The sequence below is a fragment of the Drosophila ananassae genome, chromosome 2R (genome assembly GCF_017639315.1).
Source record: "Drosophila ananassae strain 14024-0371.13 chromosome 2R, ASM1763931v2, whole genome shotgun sequence".
In the NCBI taxonomy this organism is placed as follows: Eukaryota; Metazoa; Arthropoda; class Insecta; order Diptera; family Drosophilidae; genus Drosophila; species Drosophila ananassae.
The window spans coordinates 14,523,389-14,542,513 of record NC_057928.1 but is presented as its reverse complement, the minus strand read 5'-3'; the positions used below and the strand labels follow the sequence as shown (position 1 = coordinate 14,542,513).

Genomic DNA, 19,125 nt, shown 5'->3' with positions numbered 1-19,125 from the left:
TCAAAGTACGATCGATCTGGCGGATCTAAAGGATGCTCTACTATAATTATATGTATATGCTTTGTGCGCTTAGCTGGCTGCATTTAAGGTCTTCTACTTCTCTCTACCGCTTTATTGTCAAAGCCACCACTCCCGCCCAGCCCACTAAGATACGCGATATATATATGCAAGTCTGTGTATATATATATAGATATATCGGATATATATATATAGAAAATGGATTGAAGAACCATCTCTGAAATATTTTAAGCTTCGACTTTTTATACTGTTGTTTATTTAACATTCGTACTCGTAACAATGGCGCATTACTTCAGCAAGGCAACCAAGGAAACGTCTTTTAAATATTATTTCATAAACTTAACTTATACATTTTAATTAATATTATTATTGCTATTGTTTCTATTTCTTTTTTTTTTTTTTGGTAATCAGAGAACGAAGCGAATGACACATTGATGTATTTGATAATGAAGTGCAAGAGTAAATAAATGTGTGTATTTATTAAAAGTTACCATAAAAAAAGAAAGATTTGTTTTTCTTGGTTGGTGTTTAATCATAAATGAAATTCTATATTTTGTTATTCATTAAAATTGATTTATTATGTATTAAAATATCCTACAAAGCGTGTCCTTCATACAGACTAAGATTCCACACCGATGCTCTTTTTTTACAATCGAGAAACTGGGCCTACAATAATCATAATTATCGTATTTTGTGTGTGCTCCGGAATATATATGTATATGTATATATTCGAATCCGTGGAGCCGTGCAGCTTGGCAAACTAAACCTAAACAACTAGACTAAGCCTAGGCGGGATGGGGAGTCAGTCGGACGGGGCTACGAGGGTGAGTTTTTCAGCGTCAGTGCCCATTCGTTGAATACGTTGCGACAGTGGATCACCACGCACTCGTTGCTGCAGTACTCGTCCTCCCAGTCGGGATTGATGATCGCCGGCTTGTTGCACTGCTCCCGTGTGCACTTCTGCACCGTTGCCGCCTCGTTCAGCAGTTGGATTTGGTCTGGAGGAGCTGCTGATGTCGCTGCAGGTGCCTGTTCTTCCAATGGCTCGGGATTAACGTCCACGGGGGGCTGGACAACTGGTGCTACGGGTGTCAGTTGGGGCGCTGGCAATGACGCCAATGATGGAGCAATGGGCGCTTCTTCTGTCGTGTCCAGGTGCTGCCTGTAGTCGCGCATCAGCCGCACATAGTCGCGCTTCTCCTGCTCGTGCCGTTGATTGTAAACGTTCTTTTGCGTCTCGTCCAGGGACTCCCACATGGTCTGGACTATAACCTGCATCTGCTCCAGCGAGCAGGCAGGATTCTGCTGCTTGATGGCCGTCACTGTGTCCCGGAAAAAGAGGGCGAATGGCGCCAGTGGCTTCGGTGGCTGTTGTGTTGCAACCGGCGGTTGCTGCGCCACAATATGTGGCTGTTGCTGCTGAATTTGGTGATGTTGCAACAGTTGCTGCGGCTGCTCCTCCAGTTTTACTAAGTTCTGCCCAGAGCCGAATGAGTGGCATACCTCCTCGTCATCGTCGTTGAACGTGGAGTGATCCAGGCTAAGCATTCTCCGCGACTATAATGAGATAGAGAAAACATGGGTTATTAGGCTATTCGCCGTATTCCAGTGCCAGCGAGCTCACTAAAAACTTCTTCATCGAGCAAACAATCCCAATCACTGAGTGAACAACTAAACTAATGTACAAATCGCTCGCCCAAGCTGAGTTCAGCTGGACGGACGGACGTATGTATGTGACGGACGGATGGGCGGGAGGTGAGTGGGTGTCAGCGGGCGAAGTGCGGGCCGGACCGGGCCGGGCCGAAGCGGGCAGTATGTGGTAACTGCTGCTGATTGCTGTAGCTGCCTTTCGTGGCTGTGTGCGTGATGTTCGCTGATAAGAAGCTGACGCAGCGTATGTGATTCGCCCAACGATAACCCCCCTCCCCTATCGGAATGAGGGCTTGTGGAGGGGGGCCGGGTCGATGCAGGGGGTGGTGGGCGCTTGGGCTCCATTCATTTGTGCGAGTGTGAGAGTGCGCGAGGAGTTCAGCTGGACGGCGAACGCCAACGCTGGACGATGCCATTTCCGATTCCGATCTCTCGCCGCCGGTCTCATTATAATACCATTAATCGGCAATTAACGAGGGCGGTCGGCTGTCCCAGACAGCCAGCAGCCACCACTTCACTTCCCGCTCAATAAACAGCTTGTTCTGGCGAGGATTGGGCTTGTCTGCCGATGGCTCCGCTCATATTCCACTTACACTCGGTTGCGGGCTTTCCGCCGGCTGAACGGAGTCGTTCAGTTCGAAGACCTCGTCGCCGAAGGAAGGCGTGTGGAACTGATTCATGTTGGGGTCTCCTGCAAAGCTCCTGGGCCTATTTACAAATAAAATTAAACAATTTGAGGGGTTTTATTGTCGTGTGGGGTTTAATCAGTGTGACCGTTTTTCGATGGCATATAAATACTTGGAACACACTACTGAACTAGTTCTTGAGTCGGAGTTTTAACTGGTTCCACTTTTTGCAAAGCTTAAAAAATATGGTTTCCTTAATTTTTAACAAAATCTTAAATACACCTTTTAAACCCGTTTAAAAAACTTTTTATTAAGAAATCCTAGTATATCCAACCCCGCTTTTACTGGCCCTAAAATTCTTTATTGCCATTTCCAATCAGAAATTTATATATTTTTTAAATATTCAGTAACCATAGGCTTAATAGTTTGAAATTTCAAATTTTTTTACTCTGTCACATTAAAATTCACTCATTGCAAATTGCATTTAATTATGCATTCTGCAGTTTCGTAAAAAATTACTTGTTTTAGTTCTATTTCCGGTCCGGTTCCTCATTCGAAGGCAACTGTTTTCTAAATGAACAAAATTGTAGAAAAATTGTAACTTTTATATCTCCATTTGGATCAAAATTGTTTCATTCTAAGATCGCAAAATGACGTCCTATCCTGCTCGTATCCTTCTAAAATTCACTTCACAACGTTTCCAGCGACGGTTCTCGTCTTCTAATAGCGAAGGAGCTGGCGGCCAGAAGCAAGGACATCATCAAATAGGCACCTTTGAGTGGGACACTACTCACATAAATTCAGATGGATTCTCGAATGCCTCGAACTCTAGATATATGGAGTTCCTGTATGGCAAGTGGATTCAAGATGAAAAATCCATACATGAGGTATGAGGAAAGAAAAATGCATTTATTTTTCAAATAATTACAAGATCCTTGTTTAGTCCTGGCAGAAATTCTTTGGCAAACTGGTGATTAATCATGAGAAAGAGCCTGAAATGAATATTTTGAGTGCCGAGAAGATGTCCCGGAAGATCTTCCTTCCCAACACATTGGACAGTAAGCGGGATTTTGGGTATAAAAAGAATAACTCGAATAACTCGAAAAATAGTATAGAGGATGGGAAGGGTTCCTTTGGCTTCTCCCCCATTCCAGGACACAAAAAAGTCAGCAAGTCGGACGCAGATAAGGAAATTACTTTCTAACCCAGTATTCAGTTTGATCTTAATTTCATGTCCAAAAGATATTAATCTAATCTAATTTAATTATACAAAATTATTTGTTCAATAACCAGTCTTTTCTTCTAACTATGTGGCATGAACTAAGATCAAAATGGTAATTTTTGGGAAATTAAAAAAAATATATATTTTTTTACATTCCTGTAGGAAGGAGTCAATCGGCCTGATAAATCAGGGGAAAAGCCAAGGGGATCCCCAAAACCTGCGCCGGGACAGTCTCCCCTATCAAAGTATGAAGAAACTGAGGACCATTATTTCCCCATGCCCATCGTCTTGGATCCAAGCAGTCATATTGATGTGTCCGAAACCAGCTTTATCCAAGATACCCCGAATATCCCGGAATTAAGGCCAGGAAGGTCTGTGCAAGAACCAGAGTCTTATGAAAATTGTAAACCCACTTCAAGCTTTGAATCAAAATTTCAAAATATACAAAAGAGTATTTCGAGAAAATTATCGCAAGGCACGACTTCAAAAGAACCACCAAAGCCACCAAAGGATGACTCAAAATCCCTAAAGGATATTTCCAAAACGACCAAGCCTCCAAACGATGTAACTCAAAAATCAAAACAAACTTCAATTTCTTTAAAAAAGGACCCTCCGATAAAAGACAAGCCCAGTACGCCTCAGCAGAGTGCACCACCTTCGAAGGAAGTCCTGGATGTTGCTCCCCAAAAATCTGTGACACAACAAGGAGTCCTTGAAACTAACAAAACTACAGCCAGTATGCCGGAAGATAAGGACCAGAATAAGGTTTCAAATCCCCCTCTTAATCCATCCAATAAAATAGACAAGAAAAATGATGATAAAAATGGGAAATCACCGAAAAAGGAAGATGCAACTCCCCATCCTAAACAGGACACTGCAACTCCTATTGCAAAAGTTAAATTTGAAGATGTGGTGGAGATAAATCCGGCTATTTCTGATAGGTTCCAAAGACAGCCGCTAAAAATTCCCAAAAAATCTATAGAAACAAACAAGCCATCAGTCAATAGGAACAAAAAACAAAGACCTCCTCCCAGAAAGGGAAATATACATCCAGTTACTCATCCTAGTCCTCATCCTAGTCCGATTGCTATTCCTCCTCTTAAGCCCGAAAGTTCGAGTTTGAAAAATCCAAAAGAAATCGTAAAGAAAGGCAAGAAACATGGAAGTGCATTAGAAAACTGGAAAAGGACGTACAAAAAAAAACTTCTTGAAAGTTTGCTACGCCGGCTTGAAAATAAACCCAGAAAAGTATCAAAAGATGAACCCACAAATAGACGTTCTTTCAAAAGTATTAAAAAATACACGGAGCCCAAAGTCTTTGAGGGAATTGAACAGCTAATTAAAGATTTGGATACCATGCCCTGGGGTTCCACAACGAAGCAGAAAAGACTCGATACCATGAAGAGACTTAAAAGTTATAACAATTCTTTGAAGAGTGCGAACGAAACCTTGAGGCGATTAGCCAACGAAAGAAATATAGCTTTTATGAAATCTGTCCTAGCCCATAGACAGAATCTGCTCGATGCCAAGTCCAAGAGGATTAAAAAGGATAGTTCTAACGATTCGGAAGGTCCTAGCTTGAATGCCACTTTAAGGGACACGCCTAGTGTTCATAAAGTGCCTGAAATGGTACTCCAGGATAGTCCTCCTCAACTCGGACTCACTGAAAGGGAGAAAATCATATTATTTGATCGAAATCAAGAGGTATCCACAGCACTTAGGTCTTCCCTCAAGAAACTAGAAGATAGTAAGAGTAAGGTTTTGATAGGAAAAGTAAATATAAACACCAAGAAAGAAACTCCAACTCCAAGTTGGCAAATCAAAGAAAAAAAGGACGATGCCAAGCCGGAAAATAAGCCAAAATCGAAATAATTTTGAATCTCAGCATGTCTTGAAATAAATGAAAATTCTATTTCTCAACTTTGTTCTTTCATTCACAACATTCCCAGCCTTCGACATTTTAACATTTTTTTTCTTAACATTTTAAGAAAAATTCAAAATTAATATACAATGAACCAATGCCGAGTGAGGGGTCTCGTGTTGATCAGAAGGGATCTGGCTCGAGGGCTGCTCGGCTGCAGTAGACATCATATCCAGCAAGAGCACCTCCTTCTCCTTCAACCCCAGCTGGCCCGGTTAACCCTGCGTTGTATACACAGATCGGGAAAGGATGTGGAGACCTTTGTCAACGGATGCAGTGCGAACTACATAGAGGGATTGTACACGAAATGGAAGAAGGACCCGGAATCCGTCGATGAGGTGAGAGAATAATTATAGTGATTACTGAATACTAACTGATTATAATCCCCTAGTCTTGGGATGAGTTTTTTCGCGGCGGCGATGGAGCTTCATACAGGAAACTATTGCGCATCTCAGACTCCCGTAAGCGTGGAGTCGGTGCCGTAGACAAGGCAGTGATTCCTCTTCATACAGAAACGAGATCTGCCTCTGGCGGAGCACCGGCCGCAGCACCAGCACCCGCTGGAGACTGGAAGAGTATTGATGACCACCACACCATACAGGCCATCATCCGGGCATATCAAATGCGAGGTCATCTAGCCGCCAGACTGGATCCTCTGGGAATTATTAATCCCACACAGAAAACATCTATGGACGGCTCCCAGCGATCAGCCAGTGAACAAGTTCTCCGGCAACATTACCGATATATATTTAGTGGGTAGACCACATCACCATAATCCCTTACAGATTTTAAAGTATTCTTATTTTCAGATGATCTAAATGCTAATTTTAAGCTGCCCCCTTCCACAAGAATTGGTGGAGGCGAGGAGTTTTTACCTCTTAGGTACGTTTTATGTTTTTAGAATAAGACCATAGTCTAATTGATCCTTTTCGTAGAGAAATATTGGATCGTTTGGAGCGGATATACTGCGGCCATATTGGCTTCGAATATATGCATATATATTCACTGTCCAAGATCACTTGGTTGCGGGATCGGATTGAGAAACCAAATGCCTTCGCCTTGGATAAGGATGAGAAGAAACTCATTCTAGAACGACTAGTCCGAGCTACGGTATTCGAAAATTTCCTGGCCAAGAAGTTGCCTTCGGAGAAGCGGTTCGGCTTGGAAGGATGCGACATTATGATACCAGTCATCAAGGAGGTAGTTGATAGGTCCACGGAACTTGGTATAGAGTCTATACTAATTGGTGGGTATTACTATTAAGTTTATTAGTCGGACGTCCTAACCCAAATCTGTCTAGGAATGGCACATCGAGGTCGGCTCAATGTGCTGGCCAATGTATGTCACAAAAGCATTTCCGACCTCTTGGCCCAATTCCACGGTTTGAAAGCCGAGGACTCTGGCTCCGGAGATGTGAAATACCATCTGGGCGTCTTCCAGGAGAGGTTGAACCGACAAACCAGTAAAATGGTGCGCATTACTGTGGTGGCCAATCCCTCGCATCTGGAGTATGTGAATCCGGTGCTTCTGGGCAAGGCACGGGCCGAGATGTTCATCCGCGGCGATGCCAAGGGCAACCAAGTGCTGCCCATCATCATTCACGGCGACGCCTCCTTCTGCGGACAGGGCGTGGTCTTCGAGTCGATGCACTTGTCCGACCTACCCAACTACACCACCCACGGGACGATGCACATCGTCGCCAACAACCAAGTTGGATTCACCACCGATCCACGCTTCTCCCGTTCCTCCCGCTACTGCACTGACGTGGCTAAGGTGGTCAACGCTCCGATCTTTCATGTGAATGCCGATGATCCGGAAGCGTGCATCAATTGTGCCCGCATAGCCACCGAATATCGGGAAAAATTCAAAAGGGACGTAGTCATCGATATCGTCGGCTACCGACGCAATGGTCACAACGAGGCGGATGAGCCCATGTTCACCCAGCCCCTGATGTACCAGCGCATCCGGAAACAGAAGCCCGTAGCGGCACTCTATTCCGAAAAACTGACCAAGGAGGGGGTCATCACGGCGGCCGAGTACAAGGGTTTGGTCGACAGGTTCGAAAAGATGTTCGAAGACGGCTGGAAGAGTTCCAAGGAACTAAAGTCAGTCAAGGTGAATATGTAATCCTATCCTTCTAATGTTCATCTACTAACGAGTATCATCCTTACAGCACTCTTCATGGATTGACTCGCCCTGGCCGGGATTCTTTGAGGGACGGGATCGCCTCAAGATCTGTCCCACTGGCATAAGCATGGACACCATGAAGAGGATCGGTGAGACGTTCTCCAGTCCACCGCCAGAGGATCACATGTTTGAAACGCATCGGGGCATCATGCGGATCTTGCAGCTTCGCAAACAAATGGTGGACGAGAAGGTGGCCGACTGGGCACTGGGTGAGGCCTTTGCGTTCGGCTCCCTGCTGAAGGAGGGCATCCATGTCCGGCTCTCTGGCCAGGATGTCGAGCGTGGCACCTTCTCGCACCGGCACCATGTGCTGCACCACCAATCGGCCGACAAGGTCATCTATACTGCCCTGCAACATCTCTACCCGGATCAGGCGGATTACTCAGTGTCCAACAGCTCGCTGTCGGAGTGCGCCGTGCTGGGTTTCGAGCATGGCTACTCAATGGCCAGTCCGCACGCTCTGGTCATATGGGAGGGACAGTTCGGTGACTTTGTGAATACGGCGCAGTGCATCATTGATCAGTTCATTGCCAGCGGGGAGACCAAGTGGGTGCGGCAATCGGGTATGGTTCTGCTCCTCCCCCACAGCATGGAAGGCATGGGCCCGGAGCACAGCTCTGGCCGTCCCGAGCGATTCCTTCAGTTGAGCGACGACGATCCGGACGTCTATCCGGATACCTGTGATGCTGATTTTGTGGCCCGCCAGCTGCTCAACATCAACTGGATTGTTACCAACTTGACCACGCCCGCCAATCTCTGTCATGCCCTGCGGCGCCAGATGATGATGGGCTTCCGGAAGCCGTTGATTAACTTCTCCCCCAAGTCCCTACTTCGTCATCCGATGGCCCGAAGTCCCTTCAAGGACTTCAACGAGTGCAGTTCCTTCCAGCGCATCATTCCTGATACTGGAGCTGCCGGCAAGAATCCCGGAAATGTCAAGAAATTAGTGTTTTGCTCCGGAAAAGTATACTACGATCTTTTCCAAGAGCGGGACGATCACGAGCAGGTGGATAAAGTGGCTCTTGTTCGGGTGGAGCAGGTATTTAATGGAATTTCTTTTCTAAATCATATTTTTTAATGTCTTTTTGATATCCCCAGTTATGTCCCTTCCCCTACGACCTGATTAATGAACAATTCGCCCTGTATCCCAAGGCAGAGCTGATGTGGGCCCAGGAGGAGCACAAGAACAGTGGCGGCTGGAGCTATGTCCAACCCAGATTCGATACGGCTCTGCTCAAAAATGAAAAAGAAACGTAAGTACCAAGAACAGTCTCTAAATGCCAAGGTGCAATGTCGTCTACCTTGGGCTACAACTGGGTGATTCAATTCAGGTGCGATTAGTGGCGACGCACCTTCAAAATGTCAATCGCCGGTGACGACTCCTCCTCGATCGACGATCGCTTTGAAATCCCCGAGAGCGCCACGCCACGCCATGTCGCCGTGTGACGCCATCTTGGGTGCCTGCCTGCAGGAGGTGGATGGCGGTGACATCTAAACCAAAAAACCAAAAAATAACTCATGCCAACAGCATCGGTTTTTGGGGGATTTTCTGTTTAATTGTTTGTGCTTTTAATACTCAGTGGTTTTTGGGGATATCTTAAGGGTATATTAGGTTCATGAAACATTTATTTAATAAGGAATTTAATGAAAATATTGGGGACTAACTTTCTTAAATAGAACTTTTTTAATAAACAGTTCTTAAAACTTCTCTTTTATCCATGAAGTTCTTGAGAACTTTTGAGTAGAATTCTCTTTAAAATAAATAGAACATTGTAATATTTATAAGACTGCTAAATCTAAGCACAAACTTGCCCCCAAAATTATGTCTATTTTCTGTTAATATTTTACATATATTTCCTAGCGCGTGTCGACAAGAATCTGTTAGGTAGGTTTCCTTGCCAAAGATTTATGGTTCCTTCCATGAACTTTGTGGCCAAAATATCTGGCTGTAAATCTACCAGAGAGATGGAGGTGTAAACGTACTTGGCCTTGATAGAGTTCGTCTACTTCTGTGACTTAATGTTTACCTTATGCCCAGAGTATGTTTTAGTTTAGTGGCCGAATAAAGAATGTTGGGGTCATGATCGGCGCTGTCGCCTCTGAGGCGATTAATTGGGCAGCAAGCCCGCCACTCGAAGGCTCCAATAATTCGTTCAATTTGGCAATTGCGTTGTTAGTAATTGGCCCGGTCCGAACGGCCTCGTTTCAAATCCCGCAGAGCCATGTCGATGTGGACATCGCATTGTGTTTGCGAATAGAGCACGACCACAAAACTGGCGCAAGGAACTTGGCACAGTTTTCGATGTGAAAGCACACTTTCCCCACCGTCTCCATCATCCCGTCTCAAGTGATATATCTAAGTGATATTGTGCGATATCTGAATATTCGCAGTCGTGGCCATTTGATTCGGATCCGCATCCAACAATGGTCCTGCCTTCTGACCACTAATAGCACTAATGCTCCGCTAGATTTCTCAACTGATTTATGGAAAAGAAACAAATTCTAGGAAAATATGTGAAAAATATGTGTTCGAGAAAAAAAGAGAATATATATATTTTATAAATATATTCTATATAATTCATATGTAATTGCGAGGACTCTTGTCTGCACTTGAAATCTTTGATGTTGATGTTGCGGATGTTCTTTGGTCTTCATAAGTGTTCTTAACTATCGCTCAACTCGAAATTCCGAATATATAGGATTGCTAATACACTACAAAATATTTGAAGCAATTTTTTAAAGTTTAATGATCCCAAAAACATTGTTGATAAAGTGTATATTCTTTAGATATCATTATTATATCACATTGTTTTGTATTTTTCATTTAAATATTAAGAGAGTATCGTTGCAAGTTCATGGACGGTTTAAATGTTCTTTGTTTGCTCGTTTTTGCAATAAATTCATTTAATTGAGCATTATTTTGACAGGCAAACAATAAGGTATTTAAAGATGGAATTTTTTCCGTGTACTCGCCGCCGTTGCTGCCCAGACACATAATGTCTTGATCGCAAAGAACATCCTATAATATATAGTAGGTACTCGGTTGCCAGCCCCGAAAATTTGAATGAAAATTTTTGCCTCAGAGGCCTTAGGAATTTAGCATATTCTCAGATCGGTATCGACTATATAGTATGCCTCATTCCCCCCCAACTATATGTTTATGGCCGGCATGTGGTGTGGCTAGTGACTAGTGGCTTTTTTGAAAATGTCTCTGTTGTTTTTGTCAGCGTGAATTAAAATCTCTTGTGCGACAATTACGAGGGAAAAATTCCTGAAGCGCCAAACGCCTTGACAATCAATTATGAGAGATGACCGATTAATGTATGAAGGAGGAGGAGGAGTGTCTATTCCGTCCGGATGCAGGCCAATGCACAGCCAAAGCCCGCCAAAGTTTTATTAATGGCACGCATTTTTCGCCTCCACCGACATCCGACATTGATGGAGCGACCAAGTGAGTGGGTGGGTGGTGGTGCCAAAATCAGCAAATGGAAATAAAAAAAAGTCTATTTTGTTTGTGGCAAATTTGATGGTTAAATGGCCATGGAATGTACATATTTGATTTTATTTTTCTTTCAGGAGAGATTTCGAACTATTTCGATAGCGCCTGCTGGCCTTTGTTTAATGGTCTCCCGTCGCAGACATCTTCCGATCGGGGCTGCTCTGGGGGGAGGGATCTATAAATACCATTTTGCTTAAATCCAAAAGCAAATCGAAAAAAGGGGGAAGCATCAATCGCCAAATTGAAAACATCCGAATAAACAGATTCATAAAAGTTTTATGAGTAATTGGCGTTTGGAACACAATCTTTAAAATAGAACACATAGCCAGCAGCTCTCATAACTGAAATATTTCACGCTTTATTTAACATTAAATTGCCTTGTTTTTGCCTTGTTTTTTTTGTTTAAAATAAAATTACACACATACCAGAGAGTACTTAAAATGTAAACCGAAACGAAACGCAGCTGGAATATTTACACTAAACACTAGGATAACTAGGATATACATACGTATTATATTAGACACTAGGACACTAAAGACTAAAACTGAATGTCGTTGTTGAGATCCTTAAAAAATCGTTCGTTGGCAACAAATTTTTTAATTCCACTCAAAATGTGACTGGACACTGGACACCACTAAGGGTATATGTATTTTTGTAATTGGCTTTGGGATTACACTTGATCCTACACCATGTTCCATATGCTGTAGCTGGCCGCCCGGCGCTCCTCCTCGGCCACCTGTTCGTAGTCGATCTCCAGGTACTCCTTGCCCCCGAAACGCACCTTGCGTCCTGTATACTTTTTGATGTAACTGACATGGGCGGGAACCTCCTTACCCTCGATCTCCAGTTTGTAGGAAATGCTGGTAATCCTCTCGAGCACTCGTCCCCGTTTCCAACGCACCTGAGTCTTCCGATATCGTTCTGCGTATAAGACCAGGTCCCCAATCTTGTACTCCCTCACGTGTAGGCAGGATTTTCGGGGTTCCGGCTCTGCTTTCTCCTCGGCTGGGGCCTCCGCCTCCTCCTCGTCATCGGTGACGTAGGCTATGGCCCGTTCGATGGTCTCGATCTCGGGGATTGTGGGCTCCTCGGGTTCCGGCTGCAGGAAGAATGTGTCGCCAATGGAGAGACGGCGTTTCTGCCGCTTAATGATAACCTTCTTTTTGACTTTTCGCACTTTTTTCGGCACAGGCGCCGGCTCGGGTTCCGGTTCTGGTTCTGCCACTTGATCCTCTTCTTGATCCTGTACGGTTTCCGTTGGGACGTCAAGTGGGGTGTCCTCCTCTGCCTTGGGAACCTCCTCCTCCTCTGGTTTTTTTGGTTCTTCTTTGGGCTTTACTTGCTTCTTTGGTGGCGTTAGTTTATTGATCCTGGAGGACAGCTCGTTGATTTTGTTTTTATCGCGCAGGATATTGCTGAGCTTGGTGGAATCCTGTTTCTGCTGCTCCACAACATCTTTATCCTTCTTGTCTATGGAATTTTTGCGCACTAGCTTTTTAAGATGAGGCGTTGCTGTCACCGATTTCTTTTTGCCCACCACCAGTGGCTGATCACTTTTGGCCACATCCAGGGGCTGCTCCACCGTCTCGATCTTAACGGGCTGCACCGGACCGGCGAGTACTTTCAGCTCCGGCATCGTGATGGCTGAATCTAGACTGTCCGCGGGTGCTGATTGTTCGGCGACTTTTGTAGCTTCTACCGATGGCTGCGCTGATGACTCTTCGTGCCTCAATGTCGCTGCTATTTGCGGAGCAATGTCAGCGCCGATGGCCACCTGTTGCACCTGTACGTGCGACTGCAACTGATTGATGGGTTCTTTGGACTCGTCGATAGTCGGCAATGCCTGTTCCTGTGCCGGTGACGGTGGCTCTGGATAATGAGTTTGTGGTTCTGGTACTGGGATGACTGTTTTAACCGCTGGCACCACCAGTGGCAGTGTTCCACCCACCAGCTCGTCTAGTTTCAGGCTGGCGCGTCTGCTTCGATCGGGAGATGGCGCTTGATTGCCACTTTTTACTGAATCGCCATCGATTGTTTTCTCAGTTGCTGTTGCTACAATTGGTGTTGCTTCTGTTGCTGCTGATGCTGTTGTCTCTGTTGCTGTTGTCGCTTCTCCTTGGCCACTTTTGGCAATAGGCAACTTGGCTGGCACTGTCTTGACCTCTGGCGACGTTGCTTGTTTCTCTGTCGTCTCCTCCCTCTGATAGCCGGAAGTTGTTGAAATTGTTGCTGCCGTTTCGGTTGCTGTTGCTGTTGCTGCTGTTGCTGTTGCTGCTGTTGCATCTGCAATGGTGCCCATTAATTTCAGCTTCTTCTTGCGCTTGACAATCGCCTCGGAATCGGAGGGCCTCCTTTGTGCGATGAGAGCATCGCTCTGCTCCACGGCCGGTTCCACCTTGATCTTGGACGGTTCCACAGCGGCAATCGAGGCGCGTCGCGAATTCTTTACCTTCACAATGACTTTCTTCTTGATCTTGGGTGTGGCCTGTGCCCCAGCTTGTGATGAATCATCAGTTACATCAACAGTCGACTTTTCAGGTTGCTCCTCTTTCTTAACTTCATTGGGTTTCTTCTCTGTCTTCTCCTTTGGGGGTTTAGATTTCAGTTCACTTTGCACTTTGGCCAGGAACTCTATTTTGGTTTGGGTTTTATTTTTCTCTGGAGGCTTACTCTGAACTACTTCGCCATTGACTTTAATTGATTCTTTGGGTTCTGATATGGTTTCTGGTTTAGATTCATTTAGTTGGATGTCATTAAGTGTTGGTTCTGAAATGTGTTCTTCCTGTTTTGGCTCTTGAATGCTTTCAGTTGCATCTTTTTCAATAACTTTTTCATTTGTTGCTGATTCTTCAATTATTTTAGGCTCCTGATTTTCCAAAACTGTTTGTTCTTCCTCAGATTGGACTTTAGTTTCTTGATGATCTTGAAGATCCTTTTCTGCTAGTTTCTCCTTTTTAATGTCCTGATTATCCAATTCAGCTTCTTTTTTCTCAGAAGTAGTATCTTCTTTGGGAAATGGTGTAGCTTCCCTTTTGATTTTGGTTTCCTTGATTTCTTCTAGGGCCACTTTTCCCTGATCCTCTCCAGCTTGCTCCTTTTCCTCTTCCGCCTCATCAAAGTAGCTCCGACGACGTACTTTCTTCACAAATCTAAAGGGAACTGGAGCTGATGATGGCTCCTTTACGGCACCACTGGAGGATGGCTTCGATAGCGCCTCCAGGGGCTTCTCCCCTGCTACCTCTGCCTCGCTCTCCGTGCTGTACTGCTTGATGACGTTCTTGACCTCGCTGAGGGCCCCGGAAATGCGTGCCTTGAGCTTGTTTATCCGCTCGATCACATCCTCCGGCTTCTCCTCCACCGAATCTTGGGATCGCATACGTCTCTGACGACGCAGGCGCGTCCGCTCCGGCAGCACGGAGTCAGGATCAATGGAGATATCATCGCGACTGGAGGAGCTGCGTTTCAGTTCGCCCAACAGGGGAGTGGTGGTGGGTAATGTCGATGTGGGTAGTCCTCTTGAAGTGCTCGTAGTGCTCAGCCTGCTGGTGGGTGTGTCCGGTAGCCTGGTACTCCGAATGGGCAGTGTTGTTGCTGTCGTGGGGGCAGTGGAGGCTCTCAGCTCGTACTTCATATCGTTGCTGGGATTGGGATCTCCGATCTGGCTATTGTTATTGTCATCAACTTCGGGAGTCTGCTGTTCGAGTGGCTCGGGATAAACGTCGACCGTTTCTGAGTCCCGCTCCTCGCTGACCTTGGTGACGGTCATGTCACTCCGCTCCGCTCCTTCGACAGCCTCGCTCCAAAGGTTACCCGTTTCCGCTTTTTGGCACAACAATTCAATCGCCTCCGTTAAGAGATCGAGCAGCTCCCAGTCCCAATCCGCCGGAGAGCTATCTTTGTCGTCGTTGTTGTTGAGAAAAGCGCGAACAGAACTCTTTAGTAATTCTATATTTGGCCGGGTTACGGTTATGGGATTGGGATACGGATAAGAATTCGAATACGGATTTGGCTCGCGGTCTTGCTCTGGCGACGATTCGCGCGCGTCTGAGAGCTGGCGGTGGTTGGTGGTTTTCCGAATCCCATACCGATCTATATCATCTATTGTTTGTTCCCTGGTAAAGCATATTGACTGGCTCTGGTGCTCTTGATCTCTCGCCGATTTAGTCATATTTAGCTCATTATGATCTTCGGCCTTCTCTGATTTGCTTTGCTCGCATATTTCGTGTTTATTTTTGGCCAAATTCATGGCGTCGTCATTTTGTTTTTCTCGATTATCTCTAATTCTACTGGTTCTGTTTTTGTGGTCGTGTAGTAGCTTCTGATGATTCTGACTCGGACTCGGATTCGGACTCGGAATCGGACCGAAGGCGTCATTAAAATTTTCCGCCTGTTGATGCTCGATTTCCCTTGCCACCAGCGCCACCTCTATGGTGGCGTTCAAGTTTAATGCTGCTGCTGCTGCCGCCTCCACCTCCACCTCCACATCCACCCGCCACTCAGCGCCATCATCGCCATCAGCCTCGAGTTCATTATCAAACGCCTTATGTACATCATCGGCACCACCTTCTATGTCTATTTTGGTGACTTTGTCGAGGCTCGTCTGCGTCATTGTTGTTGCTTGCTTTGAGTTGGTATGTGGAGATGGATCTCCTGGTCCATCATCATCATCCTCATAATCATTGGCATTTGCCATTGCCCGATAATTGGGAAAACGTCTGATCGTAACAAATTGTTTTTTAATTATTGGAAATTCCTGGGGTGCCATCATCGCTACGGGTGAGCTGGTCACCACCACCTGGTTCCGTCTGGTCATTGTGGTGCTTATTTGTGGTAAGGCATCACTATCACCCGAATTCTTTCTCGGCAATTGCTTCAAGTCTGGAAAAGTTCGGCACAACGGGGCGTATACGTGATGCAGAGGAAAGCCCAGTGCCGACTGTGCGTATACTTGATATATTGGAACAAATTCTTCTTTAATCTCTGTGGGTATGCTTGGATTATTAGTTTGGAAAATCTTTTCCTTGAGATTTTCATGCTTCAATTTAGATACATTCCAAACATTCATGGGAAAACGTAGATTTTCGCTTACTTTCTGATGCATCGGAAATTTTCCGGATGTCTCTCCTGAATGGAAACATTGCTGATGGAAACCATTCACTGTCAAATTATTGCCACTATTTTTGTAAATTGTAGATTGATGTTTTTGTTGATTCATTGGAAATCTGGCATCGTAGGTGATCCCTTGCCCCACCGGAAATCGCCCTGCCATTCCCGGCACTTCCGGCGGCGCCATTGGCGACCAAAACATGGCTGACTCAGCCTTTTGATTTACGATGTCGCCATCATCGGTGCGAACAGGCCGCTGCGAATTATTATTAATATTATTATTAGCTACTGTCTGCGACATTGATGGCGTCTTCGTGTCCACCTCCTCCTCTGGGGTGGGGGCCGTCACTGTGGGGGCGTGGCCGTGAGACAGTCTACTCTCCTGTTGACCTATTTTCGAGTCAGCCAGTTTGGGCTAAATTTCTAGCAAATGTGGACACTCGCGTATATGTTGCACTCAACACGTTGCAAGCCAAACTGGCCCAATCTGTCGGCGGCTGCACCACCACGGCTGCAAAGCGTTTCCAACAACAATGCCCCCACCGCAATCGAGTGGTTCCCTGTGGTTGCGCCTCGCTGGCAACCATCCGATCATTGATCAGTCAGCAATCTATGTAATTGCAAATAAATTGTAGCGTCTGGGGCATGAAGATCAAACGAAACACTAATGCCCTGTATTCAGGTTTTATGTTATATCATTTCTTAAGCTCTATATGATTTATTATAGTGGATTATTTCTTTTCTAAATCTAAAATAATATATATCTTCAATATCCTTTCTCCTGGTATTGATAAACGCTCAAAAAACAGGGCAGGGTGTGGGTGGTACTGATAGGTCCTCTTGTAAGACAATAGACATTGCAGGATGGTCAAGTGAGGTTGCGCGTGTTTCGGATGCCGCACAGACATATAAGCGCTCTTGTAGCCGATCTATATACATCTATATATATAGACTAGTATATGTAGCTGCCACTAGTAGACGGAATAAATATGTCAGCTTGCCAAATTGCTTTTTTGCAGGCCACCAGAAAAAAGGGGGAAAAACTGAGATAGACGACCAAGAGATTGAATAAAAATCAGTCTGCGCCGCCCAGCGCCAATGCTATTGTTTAAATAGACCAAAGAAATAAAGGGTGTCCCTTTCAGAATACTAGACAATAATGTTAACATATTCTTTCCCATCCTTAGACGCTGTGTTTCCTACCATGGACGACCGCCCAGCTCATCGCCTGCCACTGGCAACAAGGTGCAGCACAAGACGGAGTACAAGGACTTCATAACCAGCGTATTTGGTGAGCTGACCCCGGCGAACAAGAAGCGTTTGGCCGACAAGGTCAAGGCACAGCAACAGAAGGCCAAGTCGGCTTCTCCTAAGGACCCGCCAAAGAAAGGAGGAGATAAGCCGCCTGCCGCAAAACCAGCAAAGAAGAGAGTTGATACGGAAGCCGCAGCTCCCGTGCTTAAAAGACCACCCAGAGGCACCCCCAAAGGCGCATCTCCTGTTGCCGAGAACAAACGCGCCCAGCCCGCTGCTAAGGAAGCCCCAGAGGAATCTGGTGTCACTCGCATCATTGCCTCGAAAGTTCTTAGAAACAGGTCGACCTCCCGTGGCTCTTCAAAAGGTGATGTCGGAAAGACCAGCCAATCGCCGACGCCTACAAGAAGTAAACGGGAGCCCAAGGATCCAACGCAAGGAGAGGGTGGAGACGGGCAGACCCCGAAGCTTCCCTAGGGTCTCTGACGCTTAATTTATTTATACTCGTTTGGATATACCTGCCAGTCTTAATATTATACAAGAGAAAAGAGGAAAGTCAGGTCCTTTATCAAAATTCTTCGTTGCAGTTAATGAATTTGTATAGCCGTGAAGACAATAATATTATTTAAACGATTACACATATAAAAATTTACTTTAATATCAACAATTTGCGTTCAAAATACCCCGTTCTTCTCCCCTTCATTAAATGCAGAGTCAATACTTCCAGAAGTTAGGATTCTGTTCCATCCGCCGTTGAAAGTTTGTGAACCAATTTTGGACAACGGAGAAGGGCACAAAGGTTTCGCTCGAGGCAGGTGGTATATCCCTCGCAGACACTCCAAAACTAGAGGCATAATTGAAGAAGTTCTCCAGCATGCGCTGGCCGAACTGTTTGTTGTCATTGGCAGTGGACTGTGAAGGAGAATGAAATATGTATAATAAACTACATTTTCTTTTGAGATATTCCAAGACTTACCACAGCTGGCGTTTGTTGCGCCACCGTAAGCTCCGGTTCCAGGGACACTCCAATCTGGGCTATGTGGGAGATCTCCTGTGTGCCAAAGACCATGCCATGGGCATGGGCCTCCAGCTCGTGGCTCTTCTTCAACTGGGCAATCTTAAAGATGGCCGAGGGTTTGTTGTTGTTAATGTGGCCCAGGTACTGCCATGTGGGCGCCGCATTCGCATCTGGCCAGCTGAAATATATGGCGGCAGCGGTTCCGGCGGGCAGTGGCGAGACGCCGGTAAGGAATACCACCAGATAGTTGACGGCTTCGATGTCGGGCACATTTATCAGGAGTTTGGTGGCGTCCACAGCCACAAAATCCGATTGTGGCAGACGTCCAGATACAAGCAAACCAAAAAGAGACATTTTGTGGCGGGCGGATCAGAGTATTCCAGAAGAAACTGTGTTTAACCGAAATGGGAGGGGGGAATTTGAACAGCTGTCAATTTGAACAGCTGAACTAGTTCCAGAAAGAAGACTTGATTGTTAAATGTAATTTTACAATTTAATGAATTACATAAACTATTTAATAGCTTAAAATTTTTAACTTTTGATTAAAAAAAAATTAAGATATATAAAAATGTACAATCAAAACCATAAAAATGACTAGTTCAATCATAATTTTGCCATTCACAG

At 45.3% G+C, this 19,125-nt stretch overlaps 5 protein-coding genes across 7 annotated transcripts; 2 read left to right on the top strand and 3 right to left on the bottom strand.

The window, feature by feature from the left end:
• Positions 1-569: 569 nt before the first annotated feature.
• On the bottom strand, positions 570-2,475 carry LOC6506661 (TOX high mobility group box family member 4). Of its 2 annotated transcripts, none has more exons than XM_001957422.4 (2): positions 2,262-2,475; positions 570-1,575 (listed from the first exon to the last, which is right to left on the bottom strand). In XM_001957422.4, exons 1-2 carry the CDS (start codon positions 2,346-2,348, stop codon positions 835-837), a joined length of 828 nt encoding a protein of 275 aa, XP_001957458.2. In that variant the 5' UTR covers positions 2,349-2,475; the 3' UTR covers positions 570-834. The 2 variants fall into 2 exon arrangements, with proteins under 2 accessions (XP_001957458.2, XP_032310726.1); XM_032454835.2 differs by lacking the exon at positions 2,262-2,475 and adding an exon at positions 1,643-1,778.
• Positions 2,476-2,710: 235 nt separating this feature from the next.
• Positions 2,711-5,436, top strand: LOC6493292 (titin). 2 transcript variants are annotated; one of them, XM_001957423.4, is made up of 3 exons: positions 2,777-3,181; positions 3,238-3,483; positions 3,679-5,436. In XM_001957423.4, exons 1-3 carry the CDS (start codon positions 2,945-2,947, stop codon positions 5,386-5,388), a joined length of 2,193 nt encoding a protein of 730 aa, XP_001957459.2. In that variant the 5' UTR covers positions 2,777-2,944; the 3' UTR covers positions 5,389-5,436. The 2 variants fall into 2 exon arrangements, with proteins under 2 accessions (XP_032310724.1, XP_001957459.2); XM_032454833.2 differs by lacking the exon at positions 3,679-5,436 and having other exon boundaries at positions 2,711-3,181; positions 3,238-3,583.
• Positions 5,437-5,463: 27 nt separating this feature from the next.
• Positions 5,464-18,165, top strand: LOC6493293 (2-oxoglutarate dehydrogenase, mitochondrial). The gene is made up of 8 exons (XM_001957424.4): positions 5,464-5,775; positions 5,829-6,189; positions 6,247-6,319; positions 6,373-6,683; positions 6,738-7,552; positions 7,611-8,663; positions 8,723-8,877; positions 17,417-18,165. Exons 1-8 carry the CDS (start codon positions 5,527-5,529, stop codon positions 17,958-17,960), a joined length of 3,561 nt encoding a protein of 1,186 aa, XP_001957460.2. The 5' UTR covers positions 5,464-5,526; the 3' UTR covers positions 17,961-18,165.
• Positions 11,462-16,708, bottom strand: LOC6506660 (titin). The gene has a single exon (XM_001957425.4). It carries the CDS (start codon positions 16,528-16,530, stop codon positions 11,806-11,808), a length of 4,725 nt encoding a protein of 1,574 aa, XP_001957461.3. The 5' UTR covers positions 16,531-16,708; the 3' UTR covers positions 11,462-11,805.
• Positions 18,045-18,947, bottom strand: LOC6506659 (protein OPI10 homolog). The gene is made up of 2 exons (XM_001957426.3): positions 18,460-18,947; positions 18,045-18,395 (listed from the first exon to the last, which is right to left on the bottom strand). Exons 1-2 carry the CDS (start codon positions 18,853-18,855, stop codon positions 18,198-18,200), a joined length of 594 nt encoding a protein of 197 aa, XP_001957462.1. The 5' UTR covers positions 18,856-18,947; the 3' UTR covers positions 18,045-18,197.
• Positions 18,948-19,125: the final 178 nt, after the last annotated feature.

Excerpts from the sequence above, each read along its gene's own strand:
- LOC6506661 (XM_001957422.4), bottom strand. The coding sequence starts at position 2,348 with ATGAATCAGTTCCACACGCCTTCCTTCGGCGACGAGGTCTTCGAACTG. Across the intron at positions 1,576-2,261 it reads CGGAAAGCCCGCAACCGAGT|TCGCGGAGAATGCTTAGCCT; the intron begins GTAAGTGGAATA and ends ATCTCATTATAG.
- LOC6493292 (XM_001957423.4), top strand. The coding sequence starts at position 2,945 with ATGACGTCCTATCCTGCTCGTATCCTTCTAAAATTCACTTCACAACGT. Across the intron at positions 3,182-3,237 it reads ATGAAAAATCCATACATGAG|TCCTGGCAGAAATTCTTTGG; the intron begins GTATGAGGAAAG and ends ATCCTTGTTTAG. Across the intron at positions 3,484-3,678 it reads GCAAGTCGGACGCAGATAAG|GAAGGAGTCAATCGGCCTGA; the intron begins GAAATTACTTTC and ends ACATTCCTGTAG.
- LOC6493293 (XM_001957424.4), top strand. The coding sequence starts at position 5,527 with ATGAACCAATGCCGAGTGAGGGGTCTCGTGTTGATCAGAAGGGATCTG. Across the intron at positions 5,776-5,828 it reads ACCCGGAATCCGTCGATGAG|TCTTGGGATGAGTTTTTTCG; the intron begins GTGAGAGAATAA and ends ATAATCCCCTAG. Across the intron at positions 8,878-17,416 it reads CTCAAAAATGAAAAAGAAAC|ACGCTGTGTTTCCTACCATG; the intron begins GTAAGTACCAAG and ends TCCCATCCTTAG.
- LOC6506660 (XM_001957425.4), bottom strand. The coding sequence starts at position 16,530 with ATGTCGCAGACAGTAGCTAATAATAATATTAATAATAATTCGCAGCGG.
- LOC6506659 (XM_001957426.3), bottom strand. The coding sequence starts at position 18,855 with ATGTCTCTTTTTGGTTTGCTTGTATCTGGACGTCTGCCACAATCGGAT. Across the intron at positions 18,396-18,459 it reads CGCAACAAACGCCAGCTGTG|TCCACTGCCAATGACAACAA; the intron begins GTAAGTCTTGGA and ends TCTCCTTCACAG.